Source organism: Phycodurus eques, chromosome 12, assembly GCF_024500275.1.
Source record: "Phycodurus eques isolate BA_2022a chromosome 12, UOR_Pequ_1.1, whole genome shotgun sequence".
Taxonomy (NCBI): Eukaryota; Metazoa; Chordata; class Actinopteri; order Syngnathiformes; family Syngnathidae; genus Phycodurus; species Phycodurus eques.
The window spans coordinates 6,775,001-6,792,442 of NC_084536.1; the positions used below are offsets into that span (position 1 = coordinate 6,775,001).

The 17,442-nt window shown below is 44.3% G+C and overlaps 3 protein-coding genes across 4 annotated transcripts in view; all 3 read left to right on the forward strand.

Annotated features, from left to right (window-relative positions):
• lacc1 (laccase (multicopper oxidoreductase) domain containing 1) overlaps positions 1–4,491 on the forward strand; it is a 7,009-nt gene extending 2,518 nt beyond the window's left edge. The window contains exons 2-5 of one of the 2 annotated variants that reach the window (XM_061692760.1): positions 112–290; positions 468–633; positions 2,510–2,738; positions 3,862–4,491. In XM_061692760.1, coding sequence (XP_061548744.1) covers positions 112–290; positions 468–633; positions 2,510–2,738; positions 3,862–4,081 — 794 coding nt within the window. In that variant the 3' untranslated portion in view covers positions 4,082–4,491. The remainder of the gene's footprint in view (positions 1–111; positions 291–467; positions 634–2,509; positions 2,739–3,861) is intronic. The other variant, XM_061692761.1, reaches the window with a different exon arrangement.
• A 4,604-nt stretch (positions 4,492–9,095) lies between these two features.
• LOC133410592 (olfactory receptor 10J4-like) lies at positions 9,096–10,163 on the forward strand. Its single transcript, XM_061691967.1, is given in 1 exon segment — positions 9,096–10,163. A coding segment is annotated over 1 exon segment (1,068 nt).
• A 3,385-nt stretch (positions 10,164–13,548) lies between these two features.
• Positions 13,549–17,442, forward strand: part of ttn.2 (titin, tandem duplicate 2) — a 256,838-nt gene continuing 252,944 nt past the window's right edge. Inside the window, exons 1-3 of the mRNA XM_061692635.1 lie at positions 13,549–13,725; positions 16,291–16,399; positions 16,477–16,680. Coding sequence (XP_061548619.1) covers positions 16,309–16,399; positions 16,477–16,680 — 295 coding nt within the window. The 5' untranslated portion in view covers positions 13,549–13,725; positions 16,291–16,308. The remainder of the gene's footprint in view (positions 13,726–16,290; positions 16,400–16,476; positions 16,681–17,442) is intronic.

Consider the following 17,442-nt stretch of genomic DNA (forward strand, 5'->3'; position numbering starts at 1 on the left):
GATTGGGGCAAAACTGAATTTCAGATATCTGCAACACATTGTTAAAGATAAAACTCACCGTAGACTTCCTGTCTTGAAAAAGTTTTGTCTTGGTGATTTGCTGTACGTCAGACTGCTTCGGCCACGGCTTCAGCACACGTGTCGGCGGCGTGTCGCGCGTGCCCACCTTGTCATCTTTGAACCTGTTCAGCAGCCCCAGTAGGCGGGACTCTGCGGCCGTGGTCCACGAGAACCGGCGCCGTCTGGCGCTGCACGCCGGATTCTACCCACGCCCTCTACAGATGCTCAAGGTGAGAGCGGAGGTGGTGATCGCTGTGAGTCGGCCACTACAGCATTCTGGTCGGCCTTTCTGGTAGGCTACTCTGGTCAGCCACTCGTGCCGCTCCAGTGGACAGGTTCTGTCAATCGCCTAGACCGGCGCTTCCGGTAGTCCTCTCCGCTCTTCTGAGGGGCCTGTTGTGGCGCAGGTTCAGCATTCCAGTCGTGTCTGGGTGTTAGGAAAAGCCGAGCCGGACCGCTACGACGCGGCGGTGACGGACCGGCCCGGTTCGGTCCTGGCCGCGCCGGGCGCCGACTGCATCCCGATGATCTTCGCGGACCCTGTGGCCAAAGCGATCGGCGTTGCTCACGCAGGTAGACCTGCCGACGACTCCGACAACATCGTGGATGTGTTAGTGCTTGATAATCATGCTGATAAACATGTTAAACAACTTACTGTATGATGTTAGCTGGGTGAGTAAATGCACTCGTTAACCTGCCAGTACACATCCTAATAAACACACGAATGAGCGCACTAATTGACTGAAAAACATGATAACCATCATGCTAACTGTGCCAAACACATGGTATTATAATGTTAAAGGGTCACTTTCATATAATTTGATCAATTACGGTAAAGACATGGCCTGTTGAATCTATTCATTTGACTAATATGAGTACAGTGGAACCTCGATTTTAACTGACTCCGTTTTAACAGACTTTGGATTTAATGGACAGGAAAAAGTGTCCAGTTGACAAAAGTATGTTAGTTCCAGAATTAGCCACTGTTGTTTAGTGGCACAATCCAGAAACACAGACCGGTACCCGTATTTCCCGGTTGCGCCGCTGTGGTCACACATAAATGAAGATATTTGGCTAACAGACGTCCCTGCATGGCGGCCATTTTTGGCAAGCTCAAAAGCGGAGTGTCGTATTTACCAATTTACCAATTATTGGAGCGAGGTATTTGTCTTGTAGAATGTGTACACATCTCTCGATCAAGCTATTTTTGGTACAATATACATTTTTAAAAATGTTTTATTTTTGTCAAGCCCTTCTCTATGACATGCAATCGTAATGGAGATGAAAAAAGGAAGCATGCTAACCTCGCGACTCATGAAAGCGGACCTCAACTCACCACAACCAAAAACGATCTACCTGCAAGTCATTATCACCCCTCCAAAGCACACCAGCAATGTAATTTTAGTTCAAGTTTAAAACTTTTCCAACATTTTCAAGCTTTTTTAAAAATATTTATTTACAATCATTTTGTACTCTACAGGTGTTTTAGGTGTATATATATATATATAAAAAAAAAGTACAAAACAATGATTTTGTATTGTACCGAGCATTTTTGGGCTACAAAAAAAAAAGTGCTTCAATTTAAGGAACAATCAGCTTTAACAGACGACCCCTCCTCCGATGGGTCCTTTAAATCAAGGTTTCACCGTAGTTAAAGTATTGGCAGTTATTATTAAAGTAATATTTTTCAAACTTTTAATACCAAGATGGCTTTACTGTTAAAGTGTTGTTATGTTTTTTTCCATGAAAACTAATGGGAATGCATCTTAGTGCCTTGAGTTATTTTTGGGGTTCTTTTACAAATGGTCCTTCTTTGTCACTCGAGGTGTCTTTACCATTAATGCCACTCATTATATTGTTACAATACACCAGAGGGATCTGTGAGCTGAAGGTCCAGAATGAGGCAGCCATTTTGCATTCACACAATGGCAGACAGCAAATAAATGGCAGACTTCAATGGTTTGGACACGTCCAGAGGAGAAATAGTGAGTATATTGGTAGAAGGATGGTGAGGATGGAGCTGCCAGGCAAGAGAGGGAGAGGAAGACCAAAGAGAAGGTTGATGGATGTCGTGAGGGAAGACATGAGGGCAGTTGGTGTTCGAGAGGAGGATGCAGGAGATAGGCTTACGTGGAAAAGGATGAAACCCTGTGGCAAACCCTAACGGGAAAAGCCGAATGGAAAGGAAGAAGTCGGAACTATTGCATGTCTTTACCATTATTTACCATTAAGACAAGAGTGTAATGGGTTTAATGAATAGTTAGGATTATTTATGATCTTGTTTCCACAAAGTTGGAAGGGTAACACATAAATTATGCAACTCACGTTTTTTTTATGGTGTTTGTCTTTACCGCTATGCACTTTTGTCTTTAACGTTATTGAAGAAATTATATGCAAATGACCGTAATGCTAATTATGATGCTAATTAAGCTGAAATAAGATAAGATAGTGTACTTTTTAGGGTGGAGAGGAACGCTGCGGGGCGTCGCCGCAGCGACGGTGTCGGCCATGACGACGGAGTTGGGCTGCGTGTGCGCCAACATCTTGGTGGTCTTGGGCCCCTCGGTGGGTCCGTGTTGTTTCACACTGGAGCCAGAACAGGCCGCCCGCTTCCACCCGAACTGCATTCAACGTTCGCAATGCCACAGACCCAACGTCGACATACGACTGGCCAACAGGTTGCGCTGACATCAGAGCCTTCCTGTTCCTCTTTCTGCTGCAGCTTTCCTTCTCCTCTAGATCCTCAACTGCACTTTTGTTTTTCTATCTTCCTGTTGCTCTTCAAATCCCTCCTCCTGCCACTCCTTCTGCTTTTCCTGTTCTTGCACCTCCTACCGCTTGACACACGCTTTTACTCTGGAGTTGCCCATGGTGAGAGGCACAAAGCAGGTGTGGGCATACGTATTGCGCCGCTGGATTCATTGAAAAATTGCAGCTGGGTAGAACGAGGTTTGATAGGGGAGAGACAAAGACAAAAGTGAAGACAGACACGGAACACAAATTGGGACACTAGCTGTAAGAGAAACAAACAAGGAAAAACATCATATGATCCTAAAACTTTAGACTGGTGTCAGATTTTTTTCTGAACAGTAGCGCTGCAAAACTGTGAGTGAAGAACAGAACTGCATAGAGTAGGAAAGGACAGGACAGGACGGGACAGAAGAGGGCAGGGGTAGTGAAACAGGCAGGGCTAAGTCACCTGTCCGCGTCTACTGAAACATGCATCTGGACGAACACCTATGCCAAGGGACCCAGCGTGTTCTGCCAGGCGCCAACCAGCCATCCTAAGGGGAACAGAGTGCACTCCCCAACGCGTCTCACCACAACCCGTACAAGAAGCCCCCCACCACCCGCAGAGCCTGCGGCCATAGCTTCCCGCTGCAACAAACAGAAGGCAAATCGCGCCTGGCGGGAGAGAGCGCACGACAGTGGGACAAAAACATGGGATGACCTCGGAGGGCGAGAGGGAACCCCCACCCCCCCAGCCAGCCAGAAGAGGGCCCCAAGAGTTAGGCCATGAGAAATCCAGATCCCAGATCCCACCGCTCCACAGAACTCTTCCTGCTTTTCTAACCCACTTTGCGATCTTCTTCCTGCCACTGTTCCAGTTTCTCTTCCCAATTCTTTTACCACCCTTAACGTTTGTCTTGCTGCTCTTCTTCCTGCTTTTTTCCCGGTCCTGCCTCTCGATCAATTTCTTCCTGATCCTCTAGCGCTCTTCTTCCTGCTTCTCCTTCCTGACCCTCTTGCTGCTCTTATGATGATCTTCCCGTTCTCGCCCCCTCTTTGTGTGGTTGGCAGGCTGCAACTGGAGGAGACGGGCATCCTTCCGCACCACATCCACGACGACGCGAGCGTGACGACACCGTGCACGTCATGCCACCCGCAAGACTTCTTCTCCCACGTCCGCGACGGCGCCCACTTTGGCACCCAGGTGGGCTTCGTGTGGCTCAAGGAGGGGGCGGCAACGGCGTCGGCCGCGGCCCGATCGGTCACGGAGGCATCACTAGGACAACATTAGCGCCTGTGGGGAATGTCCACTTTTGCCCTCTTGAAAAACTGTTGATTCTTCTATCAGGAAAACTCGAGTATTATTCTTAACACTGTTTGCATTTCATGTTCATATTTGAAATTAAATCATAAAAATTTGGCAGGCATGTTAACAAATTTGTAAAAAAAAATTAAATAAACATATTTTAAATTCATACTTGGTTATATTGCAGCCATTTGCTAAATTTGGATTTGGATTTGAACCCTGGTCTTCAGAACTGTGAGGTGCATGTGCTAACCAGTTGCCCACCGTGCTGATATACAACGTGTATATATGCATATTTTCCAATGTCACACTTTTGGGGAATGTTGAATGTAATGTATGAACTACTGCAGTATGTTTAAAATTGATATAAAAAGTCTACACCCCCCCTGCTCAAATACCACGTGTTTGTGATATTAAAAAAAAATGAGACCAAGATGAATCCGTTCAAAACTCCACCCCCCCACACACACATTTAATGTGACCAATAACATGTACAACACGGTTGAAAACACAAATGAAATCAACAAAATGAAAACTTTTTATCGAGGAGAAGTAAACTTAAATTAGACAGACACACCTGAAACTATTTGAAGTCCCACTGATGAATCTTAAAGTTTAGCTATTGTAATGTGCTTTTCCTGAAATTTTTTTGCGGGGGAAAATATGTTTCTTAATTACTTTATTACTTGTAATAGATTGACATGGCAAAACATAAAGGCTGAAATCTGATAGGACAAAAAAATAAAAATAAAATCAAATGTAGGCATACATGTATTGGAAGCAGTACAGCCAAGAGAAACCAACAGACTGTTAGGAATAAAGACAATTTCATCCAACAAATATTTGAATTTCAGTTGTAAGCCTATATAGCACTTTATCACTTTACAAATCCTGACATTCACCCATTTATTCATACACCAATGGGTGGTTGTTGCCACACAAGGCGCTGCCAGGCCCAGTGGGAGAAAATTAGCGTTCAGTGTCTTGCCTAAGGACACTTGGACATGCAGACAGTCAGAACCAAAATTCGAACTGGACGACCCCGCTCTACCAACTGAGTCACAGCCGCCAATGTAAAAGGAGGTCAGTGCTTCTCACAGTGCTTAAGTGTGCAGAGAAGGCCTTGCGCACCACTGTTGCTACTAACAAACAGCGCACCAGGGACACGACGACTGTGATTAACTGCGGGCTAAAGGTGGCACTTTGCTACTGTCGTCCAGAGAATTTACTTGTTTTTCCAGACTCGTTCTCCCGGGAGAGCGTCGCGTGACCGCTGGCTCATCATGAGCGGCCCCCTGAGGCCGAACTTGTTATGGCAATGTCCTTACATCACTCTTTCTATTCTCGTTAAACATCGGAACAATAAAAACAACAAATCAATCCCAGTCTGTGGACTTTCTACACACGGATGACGTTTTTCTCAATCGCAGGTCTTCTTGTCAGACATTTTCAGAGAAGAACATCGGTCTGGGCCCTACTGCTTTGAAATCTAATTTATGATTCCCCCCACTAAAATCGGATTACTGATTTTTAATCGACGCCCCCTTCGCTTATAGGAAATAAAAGCAAATTCTATTAAATGAGGACTACTACAAGAGTAGGTGGTTCTTCGAGAGATCGCTCTCCAAGTGAAAAAGTTTGGTCAAATAATTGTTGTGTGCAACTCTAAACGTGTCCTATGTGGCTTTCTTAACCCCAGCATAGGATGTTCCAGGCCTATTTTGACAAGAGCCAAGAATATCCTCAGAATTTTTGTCCACTGTGATTGGTCGTTTCTCTGTGCTCTATAATCAGAGTTGAGTTGCGTACAAAAAAATCAAGTTATGAACTACTTTGAACATTCAAAATGTCAAAATTAAGGCCTGTCTGACATGAATAAATCAATGGATAATCATTAATATTTAAGACGTAGGTGTAAAACTCAAGGCCCGGGGGCCAGATGCGGCCCGCCACATCATTTTATGTGGCCCGCAAAAGCAAATCATGCTCGTCAACTTCTGTGATTTTTGCAAAAATCTGTACCCAAATTCCAAATTGTCATAATAATAAACAACAATGCTGAGATACAGCATTTTCTGTTACCAAAGCCTTCTTCTACAGTAACCTAAACAATACTTGAACAAACTATTATCCTTGTCTTCTGATTTCAAAACTATCCATCCATCCATTGTCAACACCGCTTATCCTGGTTAGGGTCACGGGGCGCTGGAGCCTATCCCAGCTGACTTCGGGCAAAAGGCGGACTACACCCTGAACTGGTCGCCAGTCAGTCGCAGGGCACATATAGACACGGACAACCATTTGCACTCACATTCACACCGTCACTGAGTGGGAACTGATCCAACGCTGCCTGCACCAAAGTCAGGCGAGTGCACCACTACACTATCAGTGACTGATTTCAAAACTAGTTATCCCTTAATTTGTTGTGTAATGGTAATAATATGATTTGGTGATTAAACATTTCACTGTTCCCTCTGAGGGAAATCATAACTACAATGCGGCCCGAGACAAAAATTAGTTTGAAACCCCTAATTTAAGAGAGAGGGGTTGAGTGTATTTTTTTGCCTGACACCACTTGTTTTTAGATCACCACATTTACTCTCAAACAACATGATGTCCTATTTACTATGTATATTATGGTTTTCTGCTCTTTAACTCTTTGGAGATTCCCCCATGGGCATTCAAAGACCAAGAGGTACATCTTTTTGCGGGAACATAGACAGTTCTCGGAATTCTTTCAAGCTCCCTCTTGAACACTGCTACCAGATACGCACATTTATGGCAACGACAATTTCGCACTTTCAAGACAATGAAGACAAATTTTTGCTGATGCTCGCCAGCCGATTGCATTCACTCCTAGGGACAATTTATACTTGAATTAAGATCAAATGATGACATGTTTTTTGAATGTGGGAGGAAGTCGGAGTACGCGGAGAAAAGCCACGGGTCCCTGTGCTTGCGTGGCTTTTCTCCGAGTACTCTGGCAAACGTGCCCACTCCACACAGGAACGAGCTGGGATTCCAACCCCCAACCTTAAAACTGTGAGGCAGACATGATAACCACTGGCCCACCAAGCTGCCAACAGTTGTACAAAAGAATGACATTTATAAATATTTTCATTCTTGTGTTTTTTTGGACCACACATTTCAGGGTGAAAGAATGCCATTCAGGCTATTTTTATTGTTGTCAATTGACAAACTGGAGCAATATGTAAGGGTTAAAACATAACCATAAATGAGAAGAATACAGTTGTGTGCATAAATGTCTTGTAAATTTGAATGAATAAAAATATTTGCAAGTATCTAAAATGAGGCTTGAAAATCGAGCCGTTCTCTCATCTCTTGAACACTGTGGGCGTGTCCGCAGAATGTGCTGAAAACACAATCCACTCAACTGTCACTTGTCAATCAAATATTTTTGTATGTCTAGCATATTCCTACACGTCCGTACGTAAATGTTATCGTCCATTATCTTCAAACATCCATCGATCTGTTTGTTTGTTAAGGTGGCAGGAAACCGGCGTGCCCGGAGAAAACACGCAAATACAGGGACCCGTGCTCGTGTGAGTTTTCTCTGGGTACGCCGGTAAACATGCAAACTACACACAGGAAAGCCGGAGTCCAGATTTAAACCCACGACCTCTGAACTGTAAGGCAGTTGTGCTCATCGGTCGGCCACCGGGCTGCCATCTTCAAACATGTAGAATGAATTTAGAACAATGGCTCTAAACCTTTCGATCGAACCCGAGGGGTTCGGTGAGCCAGTCGCAAGGGTTCGGTGGAGGACAAAACACACGCGCACACTGTGTGTGCGTGCAAGCATGTGTCCATCCATAAACGCCATTTTGCACTTAGCAGGGCACGGCGGGCCGTCGACTAAACCATTCAGTGTGTATGTGCTCCGAGGGTGTGACGATGGAATGCCATGTTGCTTCAAGGTGGGCCTTTGCTATTGCAGCACTGCAAGGTTCACGAGGTTTATGTTTTTTTTGTCACCGTCGAAGCATGCGCTATTAAGACAGAACATTTGAAAAGAAATATTCTTACCTATGAAAGGTTATTCCCATGGTTCCCTTGTTGTGATTGTACGGATTTGTGTGCAACTGTATGCAGCACAATGCGCAGGTATCCTTTTTATTTTGTGTTTTCCGTGCCATCCACAAACATGGAATGCGCTGACAATTTGTCCTAACTAGCTCAGATCAATATCAGTAGGCTAGTATGGGCAAAGTGTCAGCACATGTCATATCGGCCTATTGTTCCTATCTATGAGAGCAATAGACCAACAAGTAGTAAAAGGATCCATGCTTCTTCATGGTAGGCCGCTTAGCAACCACTTCCAAATATGGGCAAACCTGCACCGGATGTACATAGCTATAGACTAGCTATGTCAGCGTGCTGTCGTGGCTCTGCTAACCGATGCGCCTACATGGCAGCCGTGTTGGGGAGGTTGACATTCCCAATAAAGTCGATGCATGGACACTGAAATGAAGACGGAACTTGCACTTTTCTCAACCGATTTTTACGTTTACTTTTTGTGTCAACGCCAAACCGTCTGCTATCAATAGATAGCATTTGAAAAAAAAGACCCACAGATATTTTTACCTGTAAGACCTTGCACCCAGTTCCCTTGTCATAATTGTACACCGTTGTACGCAACCGTGGCTGAACACAGTGATTTTGTAAGCAACTGATTCATTGATCATTTTCAGCACAAGTAAAGTATAAACCTGTTTTGAATTTGAAATAAGACACATTTTAGTTTTCCGATTATGAAGGTTTCTGTGAATGCGCGTCGGAAACTTGAGGGGTTCAGTACCTCCAACAAGGTTAAGAACCACTTATTTAGAAACAAATCTCAGAATTGCCTTTCATGTGACCCGCAATAAATGTTAGTTTGACAACCCTGCTGATGTCCGACAGATGTTTGACTCGGCCGAATGTGACCGACAGGTCAATCCCACAAACAAGACAAAGACGTCTCGGAGGAGTTGTTGACATGACATTGGCTCTTAATGAGATCCATGGAGGCTGAGCAGCCGGCATAAAAGACTCGACGCTCCTGCGACTCTTGACCGCATGCGCACATGAGGAGCCAACACGTGAGTGGAACGTCATGAACACAACACACGTCCTAATCATTCTTGGCGGCTACGTAGACCTGGACAAGTACAGATATGTTTACTTTGTGCTCTTGTTCATGCTCTATGTTCTCATCCTGTGCTCTAATTGCGCCATTATTTGTCTCATTTGGATTCACAGGAGCCTTCACGAGCCCATGTACATTTTCATTGCCGCTTTGTCGCTCAACTCGGTTTTGTTCAGCACCGCGATCTACCCCAAACTCTTCGTGGACGTCTTGTCTCACCAGCAGACGATTTCTCCCTCAGCTTGTATGTTGCAATATTTCGTCTTTTATACTTTAGGTGGTGCCGACTTCTACCTGTTGTCCGCCATGGCTTACGACAGGTATGTGTCCATCTGCAAGCCTCTGCAATATGCCACCAGCATGGGCACCACCAGCGTGGTCGTCTTCTTGGCTTTGGCCTGGTTCGTACCCGCTTGCCACTTGTTGGTGCCAACTGTCGTCTCCGCAAAGCAAAACATATGCCACTCCACATTAGCGGGAATCTTCTGCAATAACTCCATCCATAAACTCTTCTGTGTGACACCGAGGTTTCTCACCTTGTGGGGTTTGTTTGCTCTGACTAATCTGACTCTCCTCCCTGTGCTCTTCATCCTTTTCACGTACATCAAGATATTGACAGTGGTCTATCGCAGCTGCGGAGAAGTCAGGAAAAAAGCGGCAGACACATGTTTACCCCACCTGATGGTTTTAATCATTTTCTCGTGCTTGTGCGCTTTTGATGTCATCAAAGCGCGACTGGAGGGGGATCTTTCCAAAAGTGTGCGACTGATGATGAATATACAAATCATGGTGTACAATCCTCTGTTCAATCCCATCATATACGGGGTGAAGATGAAGCAAATCTGGAAACACATCAAGAGATTGTTCATGTTGTGTGGAACACACCCCAAAAAATCAAAGTGCATGCTAGAGTCATAGGGAGGCTTATATACTGTATATGTCTTTTTTTATGTTTCTCCGTGTGAAATTGAAATTGTAGCTGATTTGACGTGTTATTGTTGTTGTTGACTGCTTCTCCAGACAGGTTGCGGTGTTGAATAAAGGGCACTGACAATCATCAACATAACCTCACAATTTCATTTTTCTGCCTTCATTACATTGATGAAAAGACGAAGAAGAAAGGTGGAGGAGGTCTTTTCAGTTTCAAAAAACTTTTCTGGGTGTATAGGCAATTAAGGGTGACCGTTATTCCCACAAATTAACAGCAGAAAGTAAGTGAGGGCAGAAGGCAGGTTTATTTGTCAAGCACAATCTAACGTGATTTAAAGCTCCATAAAATTACAAGAAGGTAACTCAAATCCATCCAGCCATCCATTTTCTGAGCCGCTTATCCCCACAAGGGTCGCGGGAGTGCTGGAGCCTATCCCAGCTATCTTCGGGCAGGAGGCGGGGTACACCATGAACTGGTTGCCAGCCAATCGCAGGGCACATACAAACAAACAATCTACCTACTATGCATGTTTTTGGGATGTGGGAGGAAACCGGAATGCCCGGAGAAAACCCATGCAGGGACGGGGGGAACATACAAACTCCACACAGGCGGGGCCGGAGATTCAACCCATGTCCTCAGAACTGTGAGGCAGACGCTCTAACCAGTCGTCCACCATGCCGCCACAACTCAAATCATTCCATAATAAATAAACAAAGTCCTTAGTCTATTAAAAGGAGGAGTGCAGATACAATACTTTCAGTTGTCACATGACTCTGGGGATCAGCAGGAGACCCGAGACCACTCCCTGAGGGTCTCAAAGCCCCAGAAGGTTCAAATGGCTCCAACATGAATGAATGAACATGAACAAGTAGAGAAAGTGTGTCAGAAACAAACCTATACATTAAATTATCTGCTGTTTCTATGTTTACTGGAATTGTTAAAAAAAAAATTAATAATAATATATATATATATATAGATATATATGTGTGTGTGTAAAAATGTATAAAAAATGAAAATATAAAATCATTAAAAAAATCTAATCCATCTGTGGTAACTGTCTATCTACGGTATGTATGTATGTATGTATCTATCTATCAAAATTGCAAGAAAGGAAAAGGGAGAAAATGGCGCCTGAGAAGTACTGTTACATGATTGTAGGATGTACCAATTATATGCACGGTTGCACTAATAAGTACATGTTTTAAAAGAATGGTATTGTATTAAGAAATACAACAAGGTCCAATGGGAGGCAGTGTATAGGCTGCAGACAGATTTTTATTTGAAAATTTGTCAGGCCTGTCTATCATGAGTGGGGGCGCAAAAAAGTCTCGATAGCCAATGAAGGGACATTTTGTCCATTTCCAGAAAATCTTCAAAAATGGACAAATCCAAGAAGTTTTGTACAATTGCTAGACAATTTGAAACATGTTTAGCAGACAGAAGGGTGATGCCAAAGTTTGAGTTTGTGTTATTGCACATGGGCGGAGCATGGCAGCAAAATCTGCCAATGAAACACAAATTCACCAACAATAGTTCAAGATGTTTTGGGGAGAAAATGCAGCCCCGGAAGCCAGTTTGATTTAGCAACATGACATTTCCATGAGCAAAAGCCATGCTCGAAAAGACACATGAAGTCAGCCATTTTAGTTTGAAGCAGTCATTTGCATGATTGCTACAAAATTTAAAGCACGTATGCAAGAGCAGTGTTTGCATACTTTTATTGAGCCAAGGCTCATATTTTGACAGGAAAAGTAAATGTCACAAAACGTATATGTTGGAGCCATTATCCCTAGTATGGAGTTTTGTTTTTGTGTTAGCCACTTTTCCATTATTGGCTTAAGAAAAAGAAATTGATTGTTGTAATTGAGAAGAATAATTACAGTATATAAGTCATAAGCCATTTTTCCATGAACGGCCTGGCCTCGCTCTGCCCCGGCCTCGCTTGGCATGGCCTTGCCTCCGTTGATTTTCCTTTGCAACAGGCATCAATCAAAAGTGGGAGGGATTGGAGCGGGATCAAGGAGAAGGTGAAGCGCTCGTTTCTTGTCGTGCTTTATTTCAACTTCTGCCGATATGGACAAAAAGGCCCGCACCTCCTCAGTCGACCACAGAACACAAGTTGCTTACTGCGCGACGTGGTGGAGAGTGTGGATATTTGAAAAGGAGGAAAAAAGGATTTGAAAGGAGGCTCGCTGGCTCCATTCATTTGAACGTAGCCAGCCTGTACGTACATTTGCGTACATTCTGGTCACAAGCTTTAGTTTTTCATCCACAGGTACATTATACAGTGGGTACGAAAAGTATTCAGACCCCCTTAAATTTTTCAGTCTTTTTTATATTGCAGCCATTTGCTAAAATCATGTACACACAGCACCCCATATTGACAGAAAAAAAAATGGAATTGTTGAAATTGTTGCAGATTTATGTTGTGCATATCGCTGCGATCAAATCACAACCAATCTAAAGTACGACATATATATATATATATATATATATATATATATATATATATATATGTACATTATGAATATAGTTAAGTATTGATGTAAAACCCAATATTTGATGCTTTCTATACTATTTATATGGCTTGAGGTGGCGGAGTGCGGCGGGTTGGCTCGCTAAGCCCAGAAATGTGTTAACCCGTGAGGGAAAGCTTATCTGTTTCGACGTTAAGATGGCGATTCAAATTTGAAAGTGGCAGACTGATCGGCCACTCAAGAAAACAGTCGCGTAATCGCGCACAGTGCGCAACAGTTCAGTCGGGGTTGGCGCCGCCGTTTGGTGTGCGGCAGCCTTTCGATGCCAGATTGTGGAGGTTTGCAAAGAAAGGCCTTCATCTGTCGGCCAATCAGATGACAGTTACACCACGGCCCTCCTCGGCTTGCGTTTCTGAAAAAGCGGTGCCGTTGTCATCGCTCGGCCTCGAAAAAGTGTAATGGAGAAGTGACCACACGGGGGCGGAGCGAGGGTGGTTGGGAGTCGAACTGGTAGGATGGAAAAGGGGGCAATGGTCTGCAGTGGTGTTGAGTGCAGTCTAGAGGAGCCCATTATAGGACCGTACAGCGTGGTAAAGTCGAGCAAAGATGAGTATACAGTACAATAGAGTCCAGTGGAGTCCATTGTAGCAACATGAGGTGTCGCATGGGAAAAAGGGACCCCCCTGTACCGGCCTTGGATGTAGGTGGAGGAGGGTGGGGGTCAGTCAGCAAGTTTACAGATAGGAGCAGCTGTCAGGTGCACCACTTTTATAACCCCCCCCCCCCCCCCCCCCCCCAGCCCATGAGGCAGACCAATGGGGCACAGGGTGTGGGTGACGTCACAGGGGTATAAAGCCCCCCACCGGAGTTGCCAGCCGCTCTGAGCAGGGTCAGCGTTCCGGGTCCGGACGCAAACAAAACTACTCGCCATCCAGGGCCGGTAGTTTTGTTTTAGGGGATTTTCGACTTGTTGGAGGAGCTTCAAGTGAAGGAATTAAAGCAAGACAAGGACATCCCGAGACCCCTGTCCCCCCACCCCCCAACATCCCAGCCGGCACCCTTGTGCTAACAAGTAAGTAACCGTGGTTGATGTTTTTGACTGGTCGCTCGGTATGGTGACAGCTCATTCCCAGAATAGATCGGACGCCGGCCGTTGAGGAGCACGATGACTTTTTAAGGGAATCGCTGAGCACACATGCTGCCTGTCAGTCAAACTGAGATGTGGTGGGGGTGTGGGTGGGGGTTATTTTTAGCTCCTGGTGTCCTGTGTGAAGACACCCCACCCTTCCTAATCACCCACCCCCACCCCCCACCCGGACACCCACACCAGAAGGCTTTTACCTTGATGAGACACAACAGCTGCAGCAGCTTTTATTTTGGTACTTTGGGGAAAAAGAAAGTTATTTATAGGAAAGTATCTGCTACTTTAGTAGAACCTAGGGGCAACCGTTTTACTAACCCTAACCCCTACAGTAGTTGTGCGTCTTCTGCTTCTTCGGTTTTCTTCTCAGGTTTCTATTTGTTTGAGTTTTGTTTTTTCTAGTTGTGCTTCTAGGGGTCTCGGAGGATCTGTCAGACGTTTCATTGTTTGTGGCCAAACATGAATATGATTGATGTAAAAATAAATATGACTTGTGGAAAAAATGTTAATAAAATTATGATGGTGCCAAACTAATTTTTGTCACGGGCCACATTGTAGTTATGACTTCCCTCGGAGGGCCGCTATGACTTTGAATCCATATAAATGAATTATCACTTCATATAATTACATACAATATAAACAACAAATGGAATAACTCGTTTTGAAACCAGAAGCCTATAAAGAAATGTTTTTCAACAATAGCATTTCTTTTCAAATGGGTTTCGTCACAAAAAATGCTTGCAATATCTCAACATTATAATGCAAGAACACAATTAGCAATTTTGATATGCTTCCTTGGGCCACATAAAATAACCACCAGTTTGACACCTGTGATTTATGTTAAAATATTCACATTCACACTATTTTAAAATAAATGCACGTGATTCATGTCAAAATGGAAAAATAAAATGTAAATGATTGACGACTGTAAAAAATAAATACGACGTGTGTAAACACAAATGTGACTTGCATATACATAAAAACTTTCTTGTGGCGAAAAGAATCGATTCGAGACTGATGGAGTCAAGTAGAGTTGAGACTAAAATCGAGTTGAGTCCAGTGCTCAACACTAACATTACAAGTTTCGCTCACTGAAGATAAGAACAAGCGTCATGTGATGAGTGTTATCTCCATGACGACCAGCAGGCCTGATAACAACAAACACAATCAGCAGCCTCGGGTTATTTTCAGGGTTGGGGGTGGGTGGGTCACATGCTAACATGCTAACATGTCGGCCATAATTGACATTTCAACGGATAGCTCAGCTGATTGAAAAATGGCAGCGGGTTCAATTGGGACGTTGATGAGGAACTGACTAATTCATTGAGGAGATGAACGAAATGAAATGTTTTTTAATGTTACTCGAGGTAGATAACGCTAGCATAATAGCATCATTTGAGCCTAGCCTAGCATTGAGTGCTTCCTTTTACTCTTTGACTTTGTATCTGTTAGGCGATGCTGGATGCACTATTATTTTTGTGAAAAGAAACATGTCAAGTACAACAATAACTGACGTTAAAGGTTCCATATTTGCCAAACCAACTTTATAAGTAACTGGGATGTAATATTGTCTCTATGGTACCAGAGTAAACATAAAATATGAATTTAAATCGTCCGCACATTCCTGACTTCCAGACGTTTTTCTACCGAGAGACCTAAAATCAGGTCATTTGAATTTTTCGAGGTTATCTACGTCACTAGCGAAGATCTCCGCCTTCCCTCTCCTCTCCCGAGCTATTATGTATTTATTTATTTATTTAATTATGTATTTACATGTATAAAACTTAGAAACGTGCCATGAGCGACAGACTTAGCGCATAGTACAAGTTGAATGTCAGTGTGTTTTTTTTTTTTACGACATTCGCCAGTCACTCCTTGAACTGCGTCATCTTTTCTCACCATAGTGACAGACGCTTTCTACTATATACCGTGACACATATTCAGTTTCTACCATACATATAAATACCATTTTTGAGTGTGATGTGCCTAAACTTGTCCGACTTCCATGTTGGCATTTCTTTCCCTCTTAATCGACATGACAAACTGCGATTAACCTGCCTTCTATCTTCTACTCAAAAGCTGTGCTGATCTCAATTCCAAAGTGATGCAACGCTGACATCAACTGGCGTCTGTCAGTCATTATAGTGCTTTACAAACCTGAATTTCACAGGGAAGCTGGGCGAGACCCTCTTGGATGCCTAGCCGTTGAAAAAGGCACTTGACCAATATATTCGTCCACGGCAGTGAATGGGTCAAGAATATATTATATTGTTTCAATTTTATTCTACCTTTTGGCTCTATGGTGGCCACTTTAGGCCAAGCGAAACCCAGGAAAACTACATTTTGTACTTTCTTTTTGACTCAAGACTTGGCATTTTTTATCACCGCTATGTTTTTTTGCCAGATGACGTGTTATCGGCTTCAACATCTTAGTCACTCCAATGATGGCCACCAACAGGCTGAATGGGTTAAACTGTTGTTGTTGTCGTCTGCTAGGGAGCCGAGCGAGCCACCATGTCGACACAAGCGCCGACTTTCACTCAACCGCTGCAGAGCGTCGTGGCACTAGAGGGTAGTGCCGCCTCGTTCCAGGCGCAAGTGAGCGGTAAGACCCGTCGATTGTACAGAAAGTACGTCTGGCCAAACTCCATGTGACCCAGCTTTCCGTGTGCCCTCCACAAGGTGCTCCGGTTCCCGAGGTGTCCTGGTTCCGCGATGGCCAGGTCCTCTCGGCCGCCGTGTTGCCCGGCGTTCAGATCTCATTCAGCGATGGCCGCGCTGTTCTGAGCATCGACGCCGTCACGCCCGCGCACAGCGGGAGATTTTCCGTACGGGCCACCAACGGAGCTGGACAAGCCACCAGCACCGCAGAACTCCTTGTAACAGGTGAGACCCGGATCAGACTGGATTCCTCTTGACCAGACCGAGGGTGGTATTTAACTCCCCCGGACTTCCTCCAAGACCTTATTTTTTTTGTTTACTCCTCAGACCGACTTTCAACTGCTTCAAATTAAAGATAAAAATACTATAAAATTAAAGTTTCCCCCCAATATTTGTGTGGGATCGGGTGAGAGCCCTGCAGAAAATAGTTAATATCTGCCTGTAAATCACATGAAAGGGTTCAAAATTACCTATAGACGCCACAAGATGGTGGCAAAGGACTACTTGCATCTGAATGAAGCTCATCAAAACACTTCAACATATTGCCTTGGCAACAAGATGTCACCAGATGGCGACAAAGTACAACAAATAATAATAATAATAATAATAATAATAATAATAATAATAATAATAATAATAATAATAAAGGCACAGTGGCCGACTGGTTAGAGCGTCAGCCTCAGAGTTCTGAGGACCGGGGTTCAATCTCCGGCCCCGCCTGTGTGGAGTTTGCATGTTCTCCCCGTGCCTGCGTGGGTTTTCTCCGGGCACTCCGGTTTCCTCCCACATCCCAAAAACATGCATGAATTGGAGACTCTAAATTGCCCGTAGGTGTGACTGTGAGTGCGACTGGTTGTTTGTAGGTGCCCTGCGATTGGCTGGCAACCAATTATATGCCTCCTGCCCGTTGACAGCTGGTATAGGCTCCAGCACGCCCGCGACCCTAGTGAGGAGAAGCGGCTCAGAAAATGGATGAATGGATGGATA